Source organism: Elgaria multicarinata, chromosome 3 (genome assembly GCF_023053635.1).
Source record: "Elgaria multicarinata webbii isolate HBS135686 ecotype San Diego chromosome 3, rElgMul1.1.pri, whole genome shotgun sequence".
In the NCBI taxonomy this organism is placed as follows: Eukaryota; Metazoa; Chordata; class Lepidosauria; order Squamata; family Anguidae; genus Elgaria; species Elgaria multicarinata.
This window is the reverse complement of record NC_086173.1, coordinates 168,217,560-168,239,970: the sequence shown is the minus strand read 5'-3', so window position 1 is coordinate 168,239,970 and position 22,411 is coordinate 168,217,560. Positions and strand designations below refer to the sequence as shown.

General features: G+C 44.2%; 4 protein-coding genes across 4 annotated transcripts in view; 1 reads left to right on the top strand and 3 right to left on the bottom strand.

The window, feature by feature from the left end:
* LOC134396981 (zinc finger protein 107-like) overlaps positions 1-5,527 on the bottom strand; it is a 62,054-nt gene extending 56,527 nt beyond the window's left edge. The window contains exons 1-2 of the mRNA XM_063123596.1: positions 5,153-5,527; positions 4,844-4,970 (exon numbers count right to left, since the gene is read on the bottom strand). Of these exons, the coding sequence (XP_062979666.1) occupies positions 4,844-4,970; positions 5,153-5,527 (502 nt within the window). The remainder of the gene's footprint in view (positions 1-4,843; positions 4,971-5,152) is intronic.
* Positions 1-22,411, top strand: part of LOC134396281 (zinc finger protein 420-like) — a 918,719-nt gene that overhangs the window by 572,950 nt on the left and 323,358 nt on the right. The gene's annotated exons all lie outside the window — the stretch shown is intronic.
* The window catches only part of LOC134396393 (zinc finger protein 124-like), a 177,938-nt gene that overhangs the window by 75,519 nt on the left and 80,008 nt on the right, over positions 1-22,411 (bottom strand). The window lies entirely within an intron of this gene.
* Positions 2,113-4,396, bottom strand: LOC134396982 (gastrula zinc finger protein XlCGF7.1-like). Its single transcript, XM_063123597.1, has 2 exons — positions 4,326-4,396; positions 2,113-2,977 (listed from the first exon to the last, which is right to left on the bottom strand). The coding sequence occupies exons 1-2, from the start codon at positions 4,394-4,396 to the stop codon at positions 2,113-2,115; spliced, it is 936 nt and encodes a 311-aa protein (XP_062979667.1).

Below are 22,411 nucleotides of genomic sequence, written 5' to 3'. Positions count from 1 at the left end.
TCCAAAGGGAGAGGCGGGTAAGAAATAAATAAATATATTATTATTAATTCATTAATATAAACACATTAATTCTGTTGAATACACTTTAATTCATGGCTCACAAATCTTAATTCATTTCAGATATGTTTAAAGGGAGTCTTGTATATGCAGATGGAGTCATGCGACCATGATTTAGTGGTCCAAATATAAGAATCTCTATTTGGGAGACATATTGGTTTGCAAAATCACCTCGATCAGGTAGCTGTTCTCATGGAATGATCCTCATGGTGAAGGGGACTCACACAGTCAAGCAAAGTTTATTCCTCCCAGATGACCAAGCAAAAGCCCAAGCCAGGACTAATCAGACAGCTTTGGTAGGTACTGGCTCCAGGGAAAGGTTCTTTCCCGCAGATCGTAGAATCACTGAATAGTAGAGTTGGAAGGGGGTACATATAAGGCCATCGGGTCCAACCCCCTGCTCAGTGCAGGTATCCACTCTAAAGCATCCCTGACAGGTAGTTGTCCAGCTGTCTCTTGAAGGCCTCTAGTGTAGGAGATCCCACAACCTCCCTAGGTAACTGGTTCCATTGTTGTACTGCTCTAACAGTCAGGAAGTTTTTCTCATGTCCAGACAGAATCAGACTTCCTGTTACTTGAGCCCATTATTTCATGTCCAGCACTCTGGGAGGATTGAGAAGAGATCCTGGCTCTCCTCTGTGTGACAACCTTTTAAGTATTTGAAAAGTGCTATCATGTCTCCCCTCAATCTTCTCTTCTCCAGGCTAAAGAGGCCCAGTTCTTTCAGTCTCTCTTCATAGGGCTTTGTTTCCAGACCCCTGATCATCCTGGTTGCCCTCCTCTGAACACGCGCCAGCTTGTCTGCGTCCTTCTTGAATTGTGGAGCCCAGAACTGGATGCAATACTCTAGATGAGGCCTAACCAGGGCCGAATAGAGAGGAACCAGTACCTCACGCGATTTGGAAGCTATACTTCTATTAATGCAGCCCAAAATAGTGTTTGCTTTTTTTGCAGCCATATCACACTGTTGGCTCATATTCAGCTTGCGATCTACAACAACTCTAAGATCCTTTTTGTTTGTAGTACTGCTGAGCCAAGTATCCCCCAACTTGTAACTGTGCATTTGGTTTCTATTTCCCAGATGTAGAACTCGGCATTTATTGCTTATATGAATTTTCTATGGGTCATTAGGGTTTGATTGGTCAAATATTCTTTAGGATGCTTTAGGGTGGATTCCTGCATTGAGCAGGGAGTTGGACTCGATGGCCTTGTAGGCCCCTTCCAACTCTGCTATTCTATGATTCTAATTGTATTCTTTCTTCTGGAATTGAGTTCTTTAAAATGAAGGGCCCTGCTCTACTGAGAGGTTTACCCACATTTCAGTCACTATTAGAATTTACTGGAATCTTCCCTATGTGTGACCTTCAGTGCGGTTTCAGGCCTTTGCAATGATAGGTGCTTGTTACACACTCTTTGAGCATTAATAGAACCTTGGCCTCTATGAATTCTTTGATGATACAAGACTTATACTATGACTGAAAGTCTTTTCACATTCTGGGCACAGTTAGGGCTTCTCTCCCATATGGATACTTTCATGGGATAGAAGACTAATACGATAAGTGAAGCTCTTTACACACTCCCCAGTGTGGATTCTGTGATGTTTTTTAAGACTCGTACTTTTAACGGAAACCCTCTCCATGTTTATTTATTCCATTTCCATACCACCCAATAGCCGAAGCTCTCTGGGTGGTTTCTTCTTTAGTTCTAGTTACATACATTACATAAATCAAGCAATATTTTAATTCACTGACATAAATGCATTAATTCTGCTATGTCAAAAGCGCTTTCCACATACAGAGCATTCGTAGCGCTTCTCCCCGGTGCAGATCATTTGATGTGAGGCAAGGTGCAATGTCTGATTGAATTGCTTTCCAAACTCTGAGCAGTTCTACGGCTTTGCCTCTGTGTGAATTCTTTGATGTCGTTTAAGGTGTGCGTTGCGAGCAAAGCTCTTTCCGCACTCTGAGCACTGATAGGGCTTCTCACCTGTGTGGATTCTGTGATGGTTTTTAAGGCTCATGCTGGAACTGAACTCTTTCCACATTCAGAGCTTTTTTAGGGCTTCTCCCCTGTGTGGAGTCTGTGATGGTTTATAAGGCTCATGCTGCGACTGTAACTCTTTCCACATTCAAAGCATTTAAAGGGCTTCTCGCCTGTGTGGATATTTTGATGTGCTTTAAGAGTCCTGCGCTCAGTGAAACCCTTTCCACATTCAGAGCATTTAAAGGGCTTTTCACCTGTGTGGATACATTGATGTGCTTTAAGATTCCTGCGCTCAGTGAAACCCTTTCCACATTCAGAGCATTTAAGGGGCTTCTCCCCTGTATGAACACTTTGATGCCGTTTAAGGTTAAGGCTACTCCTGAAACCCTTTCCACATTCAAAGCATTTATAGGGCTTCTCACCTGTGTGGACATTTTGATGTGCTTTAAGACTCCAGCGCCCAGTAAAACCCTTTCCACATTCAGAGCACTTAAAGGGCTCCTCAGCAGTGTGGATGATTTGATGTTTTCTGAGATTTACACGACAACTGTAACCCTTTCCACATTCAGAGCATTTAAAGGGCTTTTCACCTCGGTGGATGTTTTTATGGCCTTCAAGATTCCTGCGCTCATTGAAACCCTTTCCACATTCAGAGCATTTAAATGGCTTTTCACCTGTGTGGATACTTTGATGTGCCTTAAGATTACTGTGCTCAGTGAAACGTTTTCCGCATTCAGAGCATTTCAAGGGCTTTTCCCCTGTGTGAATTCTTTGATGCCGTTTAAGGCTAGATCTACTGCTGACACCCTTTCCACATTCAGAGCATTCATAGGGCTTCTCCCCTGTGTGAATTCTTTTATGCAAGCAAAGATCTGAGTTGCAACTGAATTTCTTCTCACACTCCAAGCACTGAAATATTTTCTTCCCTGAGTGAATCCTTTGACGTTTGGTAAGGTGTATCTTCTGCGTCTCTATATACGGAGAGCTTTTCCACTGTGTCTTCCTATTGTGAATATTCCTTTTCCTTGGTTCTTCTACTAATGGAATTTCATGGTCGCCTGACCGTTCAATTGAAATGGATTTGTTTTTCCACTTCTCTTCAGCTTCAGTTTTCCTTCTCCGGTGTACACCATTATTCTTGCTCTCTCTGAGATCACCTGAAAGAATAAAAAGAAATCTTCCTATTATCAGGGAACTAACCAAACTGTTTGCTGATTTGATTAAAAGGATAAAAAACACTTAGTGGAGAGACAGAGCCTTCCAAATCTATTAAATATCCTCTGTTGATCAATAGAAATGAATGAATCTTGAATTCTAATGCAGGGGTGGCCTGGTACAATCTCATTTGCATCACTGAGACCTGTTGGGATAAGACTCAGGATTGGAATAGAGCAAGATTGACAACCATTACCCAGAGGACCTTCTCTTCTGCTGCTTCCAGACTGTGGAATGGCCTGCCAGAGGGGACTCGTCAACTTAACAGTCTATCAGCATTTAAGAATGCTATTAAGACTGATCTCATCTGGCACACTTATCCAGGGTAATTTTAGAATGTATTAAAATTGATTTTAGGATGTTTTTTAAATGATTTTAGGATGTTTTAAGAATGTATATTATGTTTTAATTCAGTTTTATGCATTTCATATTTACTGTTGTTCCCTGCCTCGATCAGAATGGAGAGGTGGGTAAGAAATAATTATTATTATTATTATTATTATTATTATTATTATTATTATTATTGAACGGGAGACCGACTTCAAACCAAACAGACCAAACAAAAAAGGAGGTGGAATATTGTCACATGTAAGGAAGGTATCTGCCTGTTGGGAAAACCATGTTTCTGAGAAAGGAAGCTGAGTCTAAAGCAACAGGGTAAAGGTGGAGTGAGAAACAAGAACATTATGGTTGTGGCACTATTGTAAAAATTGACATGCCAGCCAGAAGACATGGATGAAGCTTTCTTGGAAGAGAGGAACAACGTTAACATAGGCAAGTCACTGCAGTAATGGAGAATTTCAGCAATCCTGGCATCTTCTGCTAGTCTAACTTTGCTAAGAATGGAACATCCGTTGCATTGTGAGCTTTCTCTGGTCTAGAGTATCCCAGCAACATGGCCCAGGCACTGTTGTCCTCAATGACACCCTTATAATGCCCTGACACAAAAGGCAAAGGGGGAGCCTTACTCAGAGGAATCCCGTTCCTTACCCAGAGAGGCCAGGATCCCACGATTCTCCTCCATAACTTCCTTGTGCAGAGTCCTTTGACCTGGGTCCAGCAGAGCCCACTCCTCCACCGAGAAATGCACGGTCACCTCCTCAAAGGTCACCGGACCCTGAAAGGAGAAGAAGAGGCCCATGTTTCCCTTACACATAATACTGCAATTCATGAAGACAATTCAAGTGAGGGGGCTGGAGGAATTCCACAGGTTCCAGAGTTTCATGAGTGACATTCAAGGCCTTCCTAGCAGCCATCTTGGAGGGGAGCAAAGGCTAAAGGGGCAGGTTCTTTCAGGACCAAAGAGATATGGAGGGGATGGAGGCACCCAGGACTCCCCTACCTGCCCAGGCTGCGCAGAAACCGCTTCCACTCCACCACAAAGCGAAGGAGGCCTAGGAGTCAGTTCACCCTCTTTGAAGGTCTCTTCATTCCCTGTGAGGGAGGCAAAGAAGGTTGGTAGATACCCCTTCTCCACAACCCGAAAGGAAAAAAAATCAGGCTCAAGGAGAACATGAAAGCAGCTCATGTACCTCAGGCGTAATTGAGGGAGGGAGACCATGGGGAAAAACATCCCACTAATCCTTACCCAGGGAGGAGGGTCCTCCGTCACCCTCCTGCAAGATCCACTCATCCAACGGCCTCTGTGTGGTGCCCGATGGAGCCTCCTCTGCCTCAGGGGAATCTGTGGGATCGTTCGCCAACATCTTCTGCACCTGAAACCAGGAGGAAGATCCCAGACAGTGAAGAGGGATTCTTGGTGGAAGGTGGCATTGGAAATTGGGGCATCTCTTCCTTAGAGGACATGCAAAAAAACCCACCCCCAAACACCTTGAGATACTAGTGGAGAGTTCCAAGATTTCAATCCCTTGGAGTCATCAGCATGAAATGCTCTCACCTGCTCTGTGTCGTCCACCTGGCTCAGGAGGAAGCCTTCTGCCAGGGCCACTGCCTGGGAACTGGTCTCCGTTCCACATTCTCTGACCCAGCTCTCCATCTCCAAGGGCTGGACAGAGAGGAACTTCTCTAGCACCACCAGGTCCAGCATCTCAGCTTTGTTGTTCCTTTCTGGCTTCAGCCACTGGCAGCAAAGGTGGTGGATTTGGCTGCAAACCTCTCGGGGGCCCTTGGCTTCCTGGAAACAGAATTCTTTGAAGTGCTGGCGCTCTATATCTGAGCTGTTGTTGCTCCCAGCCTGGTTCTCCTGCACTCTTCCTTCCCCGGGTTCTGCACTGCTCCCTTCATGGGTGATACTTGGACCTTTCTTCTTCATCTCCGCTATCAGCAGGACTAAAAAGGTCTCTTTGCTTTGCTCCCGATTTCTCTCTTCAGGCAAGGACTTTCCTGTAGGAATTGAAATGGGCAGCAGCATGAATCAGATACAGCTTTGGCCAACTTAATACCCAGGACCTGTCTCAAACGGGTCTCTACAATCTGGGTCCCACAGGAATCAGGCTCATGGTTGAAAATGAGGTTCTGATTCTGCCCCAATGGGAGAGAGAGAGAGAGAGAGGGAGAGTGTAGCCAGAGCTGACTTAAGGCTATTCAAAGTTTCTTATGTTTGAAAGTTAATTTTAAACTTCAAGGAAGAAAAAAGTGAATACTCAAACTTTTAAAACAAATGAAACATGTCACACAGGAAGCCTTAAGATATGGTTTATAAAGAATACAAATTCAAAAGAACATCACATACAGCAGTGAAATGTGAAACATGCAAAGATTACCAAGAAATGCATGTGTATATTATGCCAAAAAGCACAAAAACCTAGTTTAACTCTTGCTAAGGCGTGTTAGTAAAACATGTTAAAAGAGGACTCAGCCCAACTAGCAGCAGTTGAATTGTAATTTAGCTCCACTTAAAACTTCCACCAATCAAAACTAGTTCAATGCAACGTTAAAAGCTTTCAATCATATGACAGTGTAGTCTAGATTTCTACAGGAAAGGAATGAAAGGGGGGATTAAAAAGAAGGTGTAGCTATCCTATCCCAGGCACAGATCTGAAGAACAGGATGTTGCAGACGCAGAGGAAAGTTTAAAGTGACTCCTCTTAGAATCCAAGCCGTAGGACTCAAACATGCAAACTGTGACCCAAAAGGATCCAAACTAGCAACAAACAAAAAACCTGTTAGCAAAACTTGGAGCTATGCAAAACGGAACAACAGAAAATGAACAGAACCGAAGTCAACTTCTCTTAAGTTTCAGTCTCTTTTTGATTCACCGAGTCCCCTAAACTTTCTTGACATCTGATTGCGCTTTTTATTTCTTTTCAGTTGTCAACTAGAAATTTGGTCTGCTTCTCTTGAAATCCATGTATAATTCTCTCCACCCGCTTTTTTTTTTAATGAATGGTTCACATGATGAAAAATGCTGATATTCCTAAATATTTTCTTCACACAATGTATTTTCTGTTCTCTTTTGTTGATATAAGCAAGAACTAGAAATTTAGTTTAAAGAAATAGAAATTTGGTCCTGGATTGCTGGGCAGAAACCTGCACCAACATTTTCTCTCCCCCCCCCGCCCCCATAGTTTTAGGTAGCTCACGTTACATTCGGCCTTAGCAGGATATTCAAGAATATTCCAGACTCAGAGCCGCTAGCCGTGAGGACTAAAACACACATAGGGCAACTTCTGCTCATGGAGGCCTCTTGTTCCACACCTTGACCATTGCTTTGAGAGAAAGACTGAGTCCATCTCAGGCTCCAGGCAGCAAAACTTTCTTTCCTCCAGGGGAAAAACCCCCCCAGGTCTGCTGCTGAACCAGGGTTTCTCTCCCCATCCCTTCCATGGCTTCCTTCTGAGCCCCCTCTGTTCCCACCCACTCACTTCTCATCAGGCTTCACTTCTTATGAAATAAAAGCACCCCAGGTTCATTTAAAGGGCATTGAGATGGAAGTAAAGAATAGGTGTCTGGGCACTTGTTAACGCAGTTTAAATCAGGGAAAAGGAAACAAAATGCAATGCAAACATGGCAGCAGAACAGCCTTTTCCCTAACTGATGGGATATTCCTCCTCCCCACCCAGGGTCTTTCCTCTTGTGTCCCTCCCAGACCCCCCTTCTCCAGGCTTCCCTTCCAGGATTATAGGGAGGGAGGTGCAAGGCGGGGGATGTCCTGGAGGGGCCCCGAAGTGGGTCAGTCCCCTGGGGGGCAGGGGAGGTCTCACTCCCTCTCTGTCTCCCCACCCCCCACCCCTGCCCCAAACTTGCCTCCTTGCTTTGGGGGTCCCTCCCTTCTCTGCTCCTGCCCTGGAGGGGGGCTCCTTCCACCCCCTGGGACCCCCTTGCATTTTGCACCCACCTGCTCCTTTGCAAGGGAAGAGAGGCTTGCAGATGCAAACACCCTGCAAAACTCCCAGGCTGCTTTCCCAAGGGGGGGGGGGAGGCGGAAGTGAGTGCATTAAATCAGCCTTTGCTCTTTACCGTCCTCTCTAGGACCCAGCTCACTCATTCTCTATAACCCTTAGGTGGACTCAACACCAAAGAGCCACAGAGATTCCTCCAAACGCTTCTTCCTCCCGGAGCACCTTAGTTATTGGCTGGATAAGAAATATAATCAATCAGGCAATCGCTACTGAGCCTGCAATGAACCAAAAACCATCAGAGCAGGGATTGTAGCCGCTGGGTGCTGTTTGCATCAAGGATAATAGCCACTGCCTTCTCCAGGAATTTATCCAAGCTAGGGTGACCATATGGAAAGGAGGACAGGGCTCCTGCATCTTTAACTGTTGCATAGAAAAGGGAATTTCAGCAGGTGTCATTTGTAAGCATGTTGTACCTGGTGAAATTTCCTCTTCATCACAACAGTTAAAGCTGCAGGAGCTATACTGCAGCTATACCGCGACCAGATTTAAAAGAGGGCAGGGCAGCTGCAGCTTTAACTGTTGTAATGAAGGGTGAATTTCACCAGGTTCTCCATATATACAAATGACACTTGCTGAAATTCCCTTTTCTATGCAACTGTTAAAGATACAGGAGCCCTGTCCTCCTTTTCACAGGGTTACGCTGTCCAACCCCCTTCTAAAGCTATCCACATTGGTGGCCATCACTACATCTTGAGGTAGTGAGTTCCATAGTTTAACTATGCACTGTTTGAAGAAGTCATAGAATCATAGAACAGCAGAGTTGGAAGGGGCCTACAAGGCCATCGAGTCCAACCCCCTGCTCAATGCAGGAATCCACCCTAAAGCATCCCTGACAGATGGTTGTCCAGCTGCCTCTTGAAGGGCTCTAGTGTGGGAGAGGCCCCAAGCTCCCTAGGTCACTGATTCCATTGTCGTACTGCTCTAACAGTCAGGAAGTTTTTCCTAATGTCCAGCTGGAATCTGGCTTCCTTTAACTTGAGCCCGTTATTCCATGTCCTGCACTCTGGGAGGATCGAGAAGAGATCCTGGCCATCCTCTGTGTGACAACCTTTCAAGTATTTGAAGAGTGCTCTCATGTCTCCCCTCAATCTTCTCTTCTCCAGGCTAAACATGCCCAGTTCTTTCAGTCTCTCTTCATAGGGCTTTGTTTCCAGACCCCTGATCATCCTGGTTGCCCTCCTCTGAACCCGCTCCAGCTTGTCTGCATCCTTCTTGAATTGTGGAGCCCAGAACTGGACGCAATACTCTAGATGAGGCCTAACCAGGGCCGAATAGGGAGTCCTTCCTTTTATTTGTCCTGGATCTCCCACCAATCAGCTTCATGGGAAGACCCCGTTGGGTTCTAGTATTTTGAGAAAGAGAGGAAGAAAAATGCCTCCCTGTCCACATTCTCCATACCATACATCATTTTGTACACCTCTATCATGTCTCCCCTTAGCCTCTTTTTTTCCAAGCTAAACAATCCAAGTTGATGTGACCTTCCCTCATTGGGGAGATGCTCCAGCCCCTTAACCATTTTAGTTGTCCTTCCCTACACTTTTTTCAGCTGTATAATATCCTTTTTAAGGTGTGGTGACCAGAACATTTGGAGCCTAGGAGATCCAGACACACTCAAAACAAGTGAAGTCACACTATGCCCGGGCAGAACAATTCTGGGACAAGACAATACTTTCCAATCGATCAGACATAACAGTCTAAATGGAATTTTCCCCCAGGCCGCAGTTGGGACTTCTGTTTCCCGGACCTGTCTGGGGGAAACTGGACAGTTGGTCACCCTAACACTAGGAGAAACTAAGATTCGAACATTACCCTTTGAAAACGTGGAGAAGCTGTGCCATAATAATAAAAATGATCTGAGGCATGATCAAAACTTCCCCCATTCATTCCCCTGATGTTTCGTTTACAATATATTTGTTAATGTGGAAGGTGCCATACAGCTCTTTTGCTGGTCCAAATAGAAGATGAAACTCTAATCAGGAGACACACTGGCTTACACAATCGCCTTCATCAGGTAGCTGTTCTCAGGGAACGAACCTCATGGCAATGGGGACTCACATCCTCAGGCAAAGTTTATTCCTCCTAGATGACCAGGCAAGTGCCCAAGCAAGGACTACTCAGGCAGCTTCCGAAGGTACTGTGTCCAGGAAAAGCCTCCCCCACAGCCAGACATGCTGTTGGGACATTTCTGCCACATTTTGAGCACTTGATTCATATATGAATTTTCTATGGCTCATTAAGGTTTGATTGGTCAAATATTCTACTCTAATTGTATACTTTCTTCTGGAATCGAGTCTTTTAAAATGAAGCCCTATGCTCTACTGAACAATTTTTCCCACATTCCAGTCACTATTAGAATTTACTGGATTCTTCCCTATATGTGACCTTCAGTACGGTTTCAGGCCTTTGCGATGATGGACGCCCATTGCACACTCTTTGAGCACTGTTGGAGCTTCTGCCTGTATCAATCACTTGATGCGATTTAAGGCGAATTGTATTGCGTGAAACTCTTTCTACACTCTGAGTGTTGATAGGGCTTCTCAGCTGTGTGGATTCTGTGATGCTTTTTTAAGCTCATACTTCGACCAAAACGTCTCCACATTTATTTATTTATTGCATTTTCATACTGCCTAATAGCTGAAGCGCTCTGGGTGGTTTCTTCTTTAGTTCTGGTTGCATACATTCCATAAATCAAATAATATCTTAATTCATTAACATAAATGCATTAATTCTGTCGAATACACTTTAATTCATGGCTCACAAATGTTAATTCATTTCAGATATGTTTAAAGGGAGCCTTGTGTATGCGGATGGAGGCGTGTGACCATGATTTACTGGGAACCCATTCAGACAACACGCTAAGCCACTGTGGTTAAGCACTTTGAGCTAAACATTACAGCTTAGCATATCACAGGAACAATTCCTAGTCATGGTGGCTACATAACCATTGTTTAAACACACTGACTAACCGTTTGCTGCAAAAGGGTTGGTAGCCTAACCACGGTGTAGCATGTTGTCTGAATAGGACCATTATTTACAAATTCAATACATTTCATCCACACACCCTTCAAACTTGTCCTTTTTTTATTATCCTTGAGCTATGCTGAACTTTTCCTTTTCCTTGGTGTGAGATAACATCTACAGTGTGTAATTTACGCTTGTTTCAGATGCTACAATCCACTAAGGATCAGAGTTTTTTCTTCCAAAATGACACTTATTGAAACTACATCACATTTAATCCCTTCTGTGTTATTCAACTGTTTAGAAACATCTTCGATCAAGGGAATTATATGTTTGAGTTGGTTACTGCGACGGCACCGACAATTTTTGTGAACCGCCCAGAGAGCACCGGCTATTGGGCGGTATAGAAATGTAATTAATAAATAAATAATAAATGATAAATAAAAATTATACAGAAGGCCTTGCCTAGCACACCCTCCTCAAGCTAAGCACTACCACTTGAACAACCTGAGGGTAGGGTAAAACATAACCTTTTCCTCATATGAGAGGGTAAAAGCTATAATCTGGAAAGGTTTTACTGTGTATGTAATAAGCTGAACGATATATATATATATATATATATATATATATATATATATATATGGTGTTTATGATAGTAACTGTAGAGCAGGTTATAAAGCCAAGCAAACACATGGTTTGAGGTAACAAAAAAAAGTTTATTTTTGTTTAACAGATCTTAGTTACTTTAAATGCAAGTTAACCTGCTTAATCTTCTAGTTCTAATAAAAACAGTAATATTAAGTCTCTTAAAATCTTATCTCCATTCACTCTCCACACCACTGGACACTTCAAACTAAACAAACCCTAACTCCCTTAACTACCAACTGAAAACTAACTCACAATCTCCTCAGCCAACCTATTTATACTCTCCCCTCCCCCTCTCTCACAGCATCATCAGCCACACCCACTCAGTCAAACATTCCGCACTCATAGACATACAAACCCTGCAGACATACCTAAGGGAACAGAACCGTGAGGTAATGCCACAGTTAGTCTCATAATAACTTGCCAAGTCTAGAATTCCCACCCACTTGTCTCATATTGCTTATATAAGAGCAATTTACATAATCCAGGAGCTTTAATACCAAACATAAACAAATTAGTTTCTGCCCAATATTGTAATTCGCTTTTATTGATCCAAGTTGGCAATGTTTGAAATAGGGGGAAAAAAGGTTTGGACCAACACCAAAGAGCCGCAGAGATTCCTCCAAACGCTTCTTCCTCTCAGAGCACTTTAGTTATTGGCCAGATAAGAAATAAAATCATTCAGCCAACAACCCTGCAAGTAAGCAAAAACAACCAGAGCAGGGATTGAACCCAATGGATGTTTTTTGTCATTTGGGAATGCATTGCATGCACGGATTGCAGCACCTGGGTGCTGTTTGCATCAGGGCTAGTAGCTATTGATAGCCTTCGCCTCCTCCAGGAATGTATCCAAACCCCCTTTTGAAGCCATCCAGATTGGTGGCTATCACTACATCTTGTGGTAGTGAGTTCCATAGCTGAACTATGCGCTGTGTGAAGAAGTCCTTCCTTTTATCTGCCCTGAACCTCCCACCAATCAGCTTCATAGGATGACCCCATTGGGTTCTAGTATTTTGAGAGAGGGGGGAAACTGTCTCCCTCTCCACATTCTCTACACCATGCATCATTTTGTATACCTCTATCATGTCTCCCCTTAGCCTCCTTTTTTCCAAGCTAAACAATCCCAGTTGATGTAACCTTCCCTCGTAGTGGGGATGCTCCAGCCCCTTCATCATTTTAGTTGCCCTTTCCTGCACTTTTTCCAGCTCTATAATATCCTTTTTAAGGTGTAGTGACCAGAACTTTCCGAGTCTAGGAGATCCATACTCAAACAAGTCAAGCCACGCTATGTCAGGACAGAACGATTCAGGGACAAGACAGTACTTTCCGATTGATCGGACATAACAGTCCTAAATAAAAAAAGAAAAACACAACTACCTCATTGACATAGCAATACCTCATTACAAAAATATTGCAGGAGAGGAAAAAAGAGAGAACAATATACACCACTACTTTGAAAGTTAAAGAACTGTGGCAGCAGGAAAAAGTTGCAATTATTCTGTTAGTCACATCAGTCACCAGCATCACATTTTATTTTATTTTCACATTTATTTTTATTTTATTTTATTTTAATTTTATTTTTATTTTATTTTTATTTTATTTTTCAAAACGTTCAGAAACTAGGCCTACCAAAATACATCTGCCCCAACTTCCAGAAAGCAGACAACTTAAAACATGTTCAGTAGTTAAGAAACTCCTGACTTCCTCCTCTCCACACACACACAGGAGACTACAACGAAAGAGTTTTCTGGGAATTGCTACAACAAATTATTACTTTAAAAAAAAAACATGCTAGTCATATTAACAACTCGCTTGATCATGACAGAAATGAAAAATTGAAAAATGTATGGGGTACATCCCCTTTTATTAAATGTTTACTCTTCATTGGAAGGTTATGCTTGTTACATTGAGTCATTTTGGCTTTCCACTAGAATTTTTGAAGTGGGTTAGAATTCTATATTTGACCCCAAGCACAAGAGTTATGACCAATGGTTGGTTGTCAGCATTTTTCATGCTTGAGCGAAGTACTAGACAAGGATGTCCACTTTCCCCGTTGATATTTGATTTATGTCTGGAACCCCTGCCTTGTGCAATTAGACAGAATAGTCGTATCTACGGGTTTGTATATGCTGACTTAGAATTTAACATTATCCTTTACGCTGATGATCTTTTTTCTAAACTCCAGGCATCTATCCCTGCTTTGATGAAATTGATCAACACCTTTGGTGATCTTTCCGGCTACTCAATTAATTGGTCAAAGTCAGAGATGATGCCGATTGGAGATAGTACATTTCATAGTGTGGCGGCTAATGGCCAATTTGGGTGGTCAGATTACCTATTTGGGAATATTTATTCCAAGAGATCTATCTCAATTGATCAAAATAAATTTAAGATTAGTGAGATTACACGAGATATAGAAAGTTGGGCAGCGTTAAAGTTGAGCTTGTGGGGTAAAATCAACACACTTAAGATGAATCTTATACCTCAAATTCTTTATGTTATGCACGGGATTCCTTTACTTATACCTGGCAAATATTTCCAACAATTTAATGCTTTGTTTCATAAATTTTTGGGGGGTTCGTCTCCACCTCATATATCTCTGAAACAGATGCAGCTTCCAGTTAAAGAAGGTGGGTTTGGTTTTCCAGACCTAGCTTTGTACCATTGGGCCTACTTAGTGTCTTGTACTAAGTTCTGGTTATCTTCTGTTCCCTCAGAAATGCCACCATGGTCAGTTCTGGAAGCCTTATGGTTAGAACCTCTTTCCAGTCCATGGTAATGGACTGGATCCAGATAAGACAGAGGTACTATTAGCGGGTGGTTCATCTGTCCGGTGAGGTGATGTTTGCCCTGTCCTGGATGGGGTTGCACTCTCCCTAAAGGATAGGGTCCATAGTCTGGGGGTGCTCTTGGATCCAGAACTGTCACTTGAGGCACAGGTGAACTCAGTGGCAAAGAGCACCTTTTATCAGCTTAGGCTGATATACCAACTGCGCCCTTATCTGGTCGGAGATAGCCTAGCTAGTTATCCATGCTCTGATAACCTCTCGTTTGGATTACTGCAATGCGTTATACGTGCGGCTGCCTTTGAAAACGGTCCGGAAACTTCAACTGGTACAAAACAGGGCAGCACGGTTACTAACAGGGACTGGCCAACGAGACCACATCACGCCAGTCCTTTTCCAGGTTCAGGTCCGGGCCCGATTCAAAGTGCTGGTATTAACATTTAAAGCCCTAAACAGCTTGGGGCCAGGCTATCTGAAGGAACGCCTCCTCCCATATGTACCTGCCCGGACCTTAAGATCATCCTCGGGGGTCCTTCTCTGTGAGCCCCTGCCAAAGGAAGTGAGGCAGGTGGCTACCAGGAGGAGGGCCTTCTCTGCTGCGGCACCCCGGCTGTGGAATGAGCTCCTTAAGGAGCTTGGCACCTACATTATATGCTTTTAGACGCCAGGTGAAGACCTTTTTATTTTCCCAGCATTTTAACAGTCTATAAATAAATTTTAACTTGGTGTTTTAAATTTGTAATTTTGCATTGCTGCTGTTTTTATCTGGTTGAGCTTTTATATTGTATTTTATGTTATGAATTTATACTGTTGTTTTATACTTTGAATGTTTTTAATTTTTGTGAACCGCCCAGAGAGCTCCGGCTATTGGGCGGTATAGAAATGCAAATAAATAAATAAATTACAAATGGACAGCACTCGGTTCTTGTGCATGTCCTTCTAAATAGCTCCGGCTATTGGGCGGTATAGAAATGTAATAAATAAATAAATAAATATTGAATATTTTTGTCAAAGAAAACAAAGAGATAAAAGAAAAACTGTTAATTGGATATATGCTGACAGCGGCAAGGCAATTAATAGCAAGTAACTGGAAAACAGCAAAGATGCTGACAGTAGCTATATGGAAAAGGGAAATTGCCATTAGTGAAAAATTGACACAGAAATTATAATTACAAAGAGATTTAAAACAGAAAGATAACTTAAAGATTGGCAAAAAATATATTTATTTATTACATTTTTATACCGCCCAATAGCCGAAGCTCTCTGGGCGGTTCACAAAAATTAAAACCATAATAAAACAACCAACAGGTTAAAAGCACAAATACAAAATACAGTATAAAAAGCACAACCAGGATAAAACCATGCAGCAAAATTGATATAAGATTAAACTACAGAGTTAGAACAGTAAAATTTAAATTTAAGTTAAAATTAAGTGTTAAAATACTGAGAGAATAAAAAGGTCTTCAGCTGGTGACGAAAGGACTACAGTGTAGGCGCCAGGCGGACCTCTCTGGGGAGCTCATTCCACAACCGGGGTGCCACAGCGGAGAAGGCCCTGCTCCTAGTAGCCACCTGCCTCACTTCCTTTGGCAGGGGCTCACGGAGAAGGACCCCTGTGGATGATCTTAAGGTCCGGGCAGGTACATCATATATAGAATACATGAAGAAAGAAAAGAACAGAACAACTCTGGCAGAGGCATATAGGACGCTTTGGGACTGCTGAAAAGAAGTCATGTTAGAAAATAACTATAAATAAAATAAAGGAAGAGATAAACAGAAATGATATAAAGAATGTAAAATGTACCAGGCTGCAGGGATGGAACGGGATAAAAGATGAAACCTGGATGGAAAGTAATTATACTTATAACTTTGGGTGGTAAAAAAGGTTACTGTATAAAGAAAATTTGTGTTTGTGTATATACACACTCTCTCTGTCTCTCTCTCTCTCTCTCTCTCTCTCTCTCTCTCACACACACACACACACACACACACATACTGGAAATAAAAATAATAATGTGAGGCAAGGTGCAATGTCTAATTGAATTGCTTTCCAAACTCTGAGCACTTCTACGGCTTTGCCTCTGTGTGAATTCTTTGATGACGTTTAAGGTGTGCGCTCTGAGCAGAGCTCTTGCTGCACTCTGAGCACTGATAGGGCTTCTAACCTGTATGGATTCTGTGATGGTTTTTAAGGCTCCTGCTGGAACTGTAACCCTTTCCACATTCAGAGCATTGAAAGGGCTTCTCCCCTGTGTGAATAATTTGATGTTTTTTAAGATTGCTGCGCTGATTAAAATGCTTTCCACATTCAGAGCACTTATAGGGCTTCAACCCTGTGTGGATGATTTGATGTTTCGTGAGATTTACATGGAAAGTGAAACCCTTTCCACACTCAGAGCAATTAAAGGGCTTTTCGCCTGTGTGGATGCTTTGATGTGCTTTAAGACTCCTACGCTCAGTGAAACACTTTCCACATTCAGAGCATTTATAAGGCTTCTCCTCTGTATGTACATATTGATGTGCTTTCAGTTTCCAGTGATCAATGAAACCCTTTCCACATTCAGAGCATATAAAGGCCTTCTCCCCTGTGTGAATGCTTTGATGCCGTTTAAGCTTTGAACTACTACTAAAACCCTTCCCACATTCAAAGCATTCAAGGGGCTTCTTCCCTGTGTGTATATATTGATGTGTTTCCAGGCTCATGCTACAAGTGAAACCCTTTCCACATTCAGAGCACTTACACGGCTTCTCCTCTGTGTGGATAATTTGATGTTTCCTGAGATTTACACGAAAACTGAAACCCATTCCACATTCAGAGCATTTAAAGGGCTTCTCCCCTGTGTGAATGCTTTGATGCAACTCAAAGATCCTCCCCTGACTGAAGCTCTGTCCACATTCAGAGCATTTATAGGGCTTCTCCCCTGAGTGAAATCTCTGACGTTTGGTAAGGTGTATCTTCTGAGTCTCTATATACTGAGCCTTCCCATTGTGAATATTCCTTTTCCTTGGTTCTTCTAGTAATGGAATTTCACGGATGTCTGACCCTTCAATAGAAATGAATTCGATTCCCCACTTCTCTTCAGTTTCAGTTTTCATTCCCTGGTGTACGTCTTTATTCTTGCTCTGTCTGAGATCACCTGAAGAAGAGAAACAAATCTTCCTATTATCACGGAACTAACCAAACCGTTTGCTGATTTGACTATCAGGATAAAAAACACTTACGGGAGAGACAGGGTCTTCCAAATCTATTAAATATCCTCTGATGAGCAATAGAACTGAATGAACCTAATACAAGGGTTGCAGGTACAATCTCATGTGCATCCCTGAAACGTATTGGGATAAAACTCACGATTGGAATATAGCCATTGAACGGGAGACCTTGTTCAAAAGAACAGACGAAACAGAAAAGGAGGGGGAATATTGTCACATGTAGGGAAGGTATATGTCCGTAGGGAAACCTGTGATTCTGGAAAGGAAGCCAGGTTTAAAGCAATTCGGTAAAGGTGGAGAGAGAAACAAGGATGTTATGGTTGTGGCACTATTGTACAGATTGACCTGCCAGCCAGAAGACATGGGTGATGCTTTCTTGGAAGAGAGGATACAACGTTCACATAGGCAAGTCACTGCAGTTATGGAGAATTTCAGCAATCCTGGCGTCTTCTGCTAGTCTAACTGTGCTAAGAATGGAACATCCTTTGCATTGTGAAGTTTCTCTCGACAGAGTATCCCAGGAACATGGCCCAGGCACTGTTGTCCTCAATGACACCCTTATAATGCACTGACACAAAGGGCAAAGAGGGAACCTTACCCAGAGGTGTCCTATTCCTTACCCAGAGAGGCCAGGATCCCACGTATATCCTCCATGACTTCCTTGTGCAGAGTCCTCTGGCCTGGATCCAGCAGAGCCCAGTCCTCCTCCGAGAAATGCACAGAAACGTCCTCAAAGGTCACCAGACCCTGAAAGCAGAAGAAGAGGCCCATGTTCCCCTTACACATAACACTGCAATCCATGAAGACAATTCAAGGTGAGGGGGTCGGAAGATTTCCACAGGATCCAGAGCATCATCAGTGACATTGAAAGCCTTCCTAGAAGCCATCTTGGAGGCTAAAGGGGCAGGTTCTTCCAGGACCAAAGAGATATGGAGGGCACGGAGACACTCAGGACTCCCCTACCTGCCCAGGCTGCGCAGAAACCGCTTTCACTCCACCACAAAGCGAAGGAGGCCTAGGAGTCAGTTCACCCTCTCTGCGGGCCTCTTCATTCCCTGTGGGGGAGGCAAAGAAGGTGGGTGGATTCTTCCTCTCCACACCCCCAACAGAAAAAAAAAACAGGCCTAAGGAGAACATGAAAGCAGTTCATGCGCCTCAGGCATATTCGAGGGAGGGAGACCATGGGGAAATATGTCCCCCCTAGTCCTTACCCAGTGAGGAGGGTCCTCCCTCACCCTCCTGCAAGATCCACCTGTCCAGCGGCCTCTGCGTGGTGCTCGAGGGAGCCTTCTCTGCCTCAGGGGAATCTGTGGGTGTTTTCGCCAACATCTGTTGCACCTGAAACAGGTGGGAGGATCCCAGAGAGAGAAGAGGGATTATTGGGGGGGGCATTGGAAATTGGGGCATCCCGTCCTTACAGGACATGCAAACAAACCCAACCAAAACACCTTGAGATACTAGTGGGGCATTCTAAGATTTCAATCTCTTGGAGTCATCAGGATGAAATGCTCTCACCTGCTCTTTGTCATCCACCTGGCTCAGGAGGAAGCCTTCTGCCAGGGCCACCGCCTGGGAACTGGTCTCCGCTCCACACTCTCTGACCCAGCTCTCCATCTCCGGGGGCAGGACAGCCAGGAACTGCTCCAGGACCACCAGGTCCAGCATCTCAGCTTTGGTGTTCCTTTCTGGCTTCAGCCACTGACAGCAAAGTTGGTGGATTTGGCTGCAAACCTCTCGGGGGCCCTTGGCTTCCTGGAAACAGAATTCCCTGAAGCGCTGGGCCTCCACGTCTGAGCTGGTGCTGCTCCCAGGATGGTTCTCCTGCACTCTTCCTTCCCAGGGCTCTGTACTGCTCCCTTCCTGGATGATACAGGGGCCTTTTGCTACAAAGTTTTGCTCTTCCATCTTCACTTTCTTCTCCATCTCTTCTATCAACAGGACTCAAAAGGTGTCCTTGCTTTGGTCCTAATTTCTCTGTTCAGGCAAAGATTTTCCTGTAGGAATTGAAATGAGCAGTGGCATGAATTAGATACAGTTTTGGCCAACTTAATACCCAGGACCTGTCTCAAACGGGTCTCTATAATCTTGGTCCCACAGGAATCAGGCACAGGGCTGAAAATGAGGTTCTGATTTTGCCCCAATGGGAGAGGGAGAGAGAGGGAGAGGGAGAGAGAGAGAGAGTAGCCAGTGCTGACTTAAGGCTATTCAAAGTTACATATGTTCGAAAGTTAATTTTAAACTTTAAGCAAGAAAAAGATGAATACTCCTAAAACCTTTTAAACAAATGAAAACATGTCACACTAGAAGCCTTAAGATATGCTTTATAAAGAAAACAAACCCAAAAGAACATCACATACAGCAGCAAAATGTGAAACATGCAATGATTACCAAGACATACAGATGTATATTATGCACACACAAAACACTACAGTTTAACTCTTGCTAAGGCCTGCTAGTAAAATATGTTAAACGAGTTCTCAACCCAACTAGCAGCAGTTGAATTGTAATTTAGCTGAACAGGACTCAAAAGGTCTCCTTGCTTTGCTCCCGATTTCTCTCTTCAGGCAAGGACTTTCCTGTAGGAATTGAAATGGGCGGCAGCATGAATTAGATACAGCTTTGGCCAACTTAATACCCAGGACCTGTCTCAAACGAGTCTCTACAAACTTGGTCCCACAGGAATCAGGCACATTGGAGGCTGTTCAAAGTTACAGATGTTTGAGAGTTAATTTTAAACTTTAAGCAAGTTAAGATATGGTTTGTAAAGAAAACAAATGCAAAAGAACATCACATACAGCAGTGAAATGTGAAACATGCAATGATTACCAAGACATATATATGTATATTATGCACACACAAATTAACTCTTGCTAATGCCCGTTAGTAAGACATGTTGAAAGAGTTCTCGGCCCAACTAGCAGCAGTTGAATTGTAATTTAGCTCCACATAAAACTTCCACCAATCGAAACAAGTTCAACGCAATGTTAAAAGCTTTCAACTATATGACAGGATAGTCTAGACTTTCACAGAAAAGGAATGAAAGGAGGCGGATTAAAAGGAAGGTGTAGCTCCCTATTCCAGGCACAGATCTGAAGAACAGGATGTTGCAGAGGAAAGTTTAAAGAGCCTTCTCTTAGAATCCAAGGCATAGAACTCAAACATGCAAACTGTGGCCCAAAAGGATCCAAACCAGCAAAACAAAGATGTTAGCAAAACTTGGAGCTGCGCAAAACAGAACAACAGAAAATGAACAGAACCAAAATCAGCTTCTCTTAAGTTTCAGTCTCTTTTTGTTTCACAGACTCCCCTAAACTTGCTTGCCTTCTGATTGCGCTTTGTATTTCTTTTCAGTTGTCAGCTAGAAATTTGGTCTACTTTTCTTGAAATCTCTCCCCTCTGCTTTTTTTTTTTTTGAGTGAATAATACACATGATGAAAAATGATGATATTCCTATATATGTTGTTTTATTATGGTTTTAATTTTTGTGAACCACCCAGACAGCTTCGGCTATTGGGCAGTATAAAAATGTATTAAATAAATAAATAAAAATATGTTAAAAAAATTCTTTACGCAATGTATTTACTGTTCCATTGATATACGCAAGAAAAAATGATTTTTAAAAAAACAACTAGAAATTTGGTCTTGGATTGCTGGGCAGAAACATGAACCAACAGTCTCCCCCCCCCACACACACCCATAGTTTTAGGTAGCTCATGTTATGTTCAGCCTTAGCAGGGTGTTGAGAAATCTTCCGGACTCACGGAGCCGTTAGCCGTGAGGAGTAAAAGACATGGCAACATCTGCTCATGGAGGCCTCTTGTTCCACACCTTGACCATTGCTTTGACAGCAGGACGGCCTCCATCTCAGGCTCCGGGCAGCAAAACTTTCAGCTCTCCAGGGGAAAAAACCCAGGTCTGCTGCTGAACCAGGGTTTCACTCCCCATGGCTTCCTTCTGAGCCCCCTCAGTTTCCACCCACTCACTTCTCAGAAGGCTCAACAAAACCGCCCCAGGTTCGTTCAAACGGCAACGAGACCAGGGCCGGTGCTACCATTAAGGCCAACTAGGCAGCCGCCTAGGGCGCAGATGTCAGAGGGGCGCAGACTGCCCCCTCTCCCCACTCTGACGGTTGGAGGTTTTGGGGGGGGGCTTGGCTTGTGTGTGCCCATGCATGGCCAGCCTTTTCCTGCAACTGCAATCAGAGGCCCCGGAGAGGTGCCACTCATTTCCGCTGCCCGCATGGTGGTTGGTTGTTGCAAAACCCTCGGAGACGACGTGGAGGAGACTGAAGAGGAGCAGGTTAGGGGACAGCCGAAGACTCTCTGGGAGGCGAGTGAGGACGCAGAGACAGGCAGCCCCCGTAGAGCAGCAGCCCCGGTGTGCTGCCTTCCCCGTTGGGGGCTGCAGCTGCAGGCGACCGAGCGGGCACTGCTAGGCAGAGACACACAGACACACCTGCAGCCAGCATGCCAGGGCTCATTCGCAGCCCCTCCTCACAGGGCACGCAGAGGGGCAGGAGCAGCCGCACGGTCTGCTGCTGTGCCCCAAAGGAGGCTTGGACAGGCTGCCCTTCCAAAGCTGGGCGGGCGCTCAGGGAGGTGTGGAAGCATTGGCACCCACGGGCTGCCTCTCTGAATAAGGGGCAGGGCTGCACCCCCAATAAGCTTTGGGACAGCGGAAATGACACCCCCCTCACACACACCACGGTGAGGTAGCTCCCCTACCCGCCCACGCCTCGCCTTGCCTTGCCTAGGGTGCAATATAGTCTGGCTCCGGCCCTGATTGAGACTAATGTCAAGCAAAGGGACCCGGGTAATTCAGATTAAATCGGGGGAGAGGAAACAAAACAAAATGCAATGCAGAAATGGCACCAGAACAGCCTTTTCCCTAAGTGATGGGATATTCCTCCTCCCCACCCAGGGTCTTTCCTCTTGTGTCCCTCCCAGACCCACCTTTTTCTCCTGCCTTCCCTTCCAGGATCCCCTAATGATGGGGAGGGAAGGAGGTGCAAGGCGGGGGGTGTCCTGGAGGGGCCCCCAAGTTGGTCAGTCCCCTGGGGGGCAGGGGGCTCTGTCTGTCTGTCTGTCTGTCTCTCTCCACACTCACCCACCCCCTGCCCCCAACTTGCCTCCCTGCTTTGGGGATCCCTCCCTTCTCTGCTCCTTCCACCCCCTTTCCCTCCCCTCCACCCCTGGG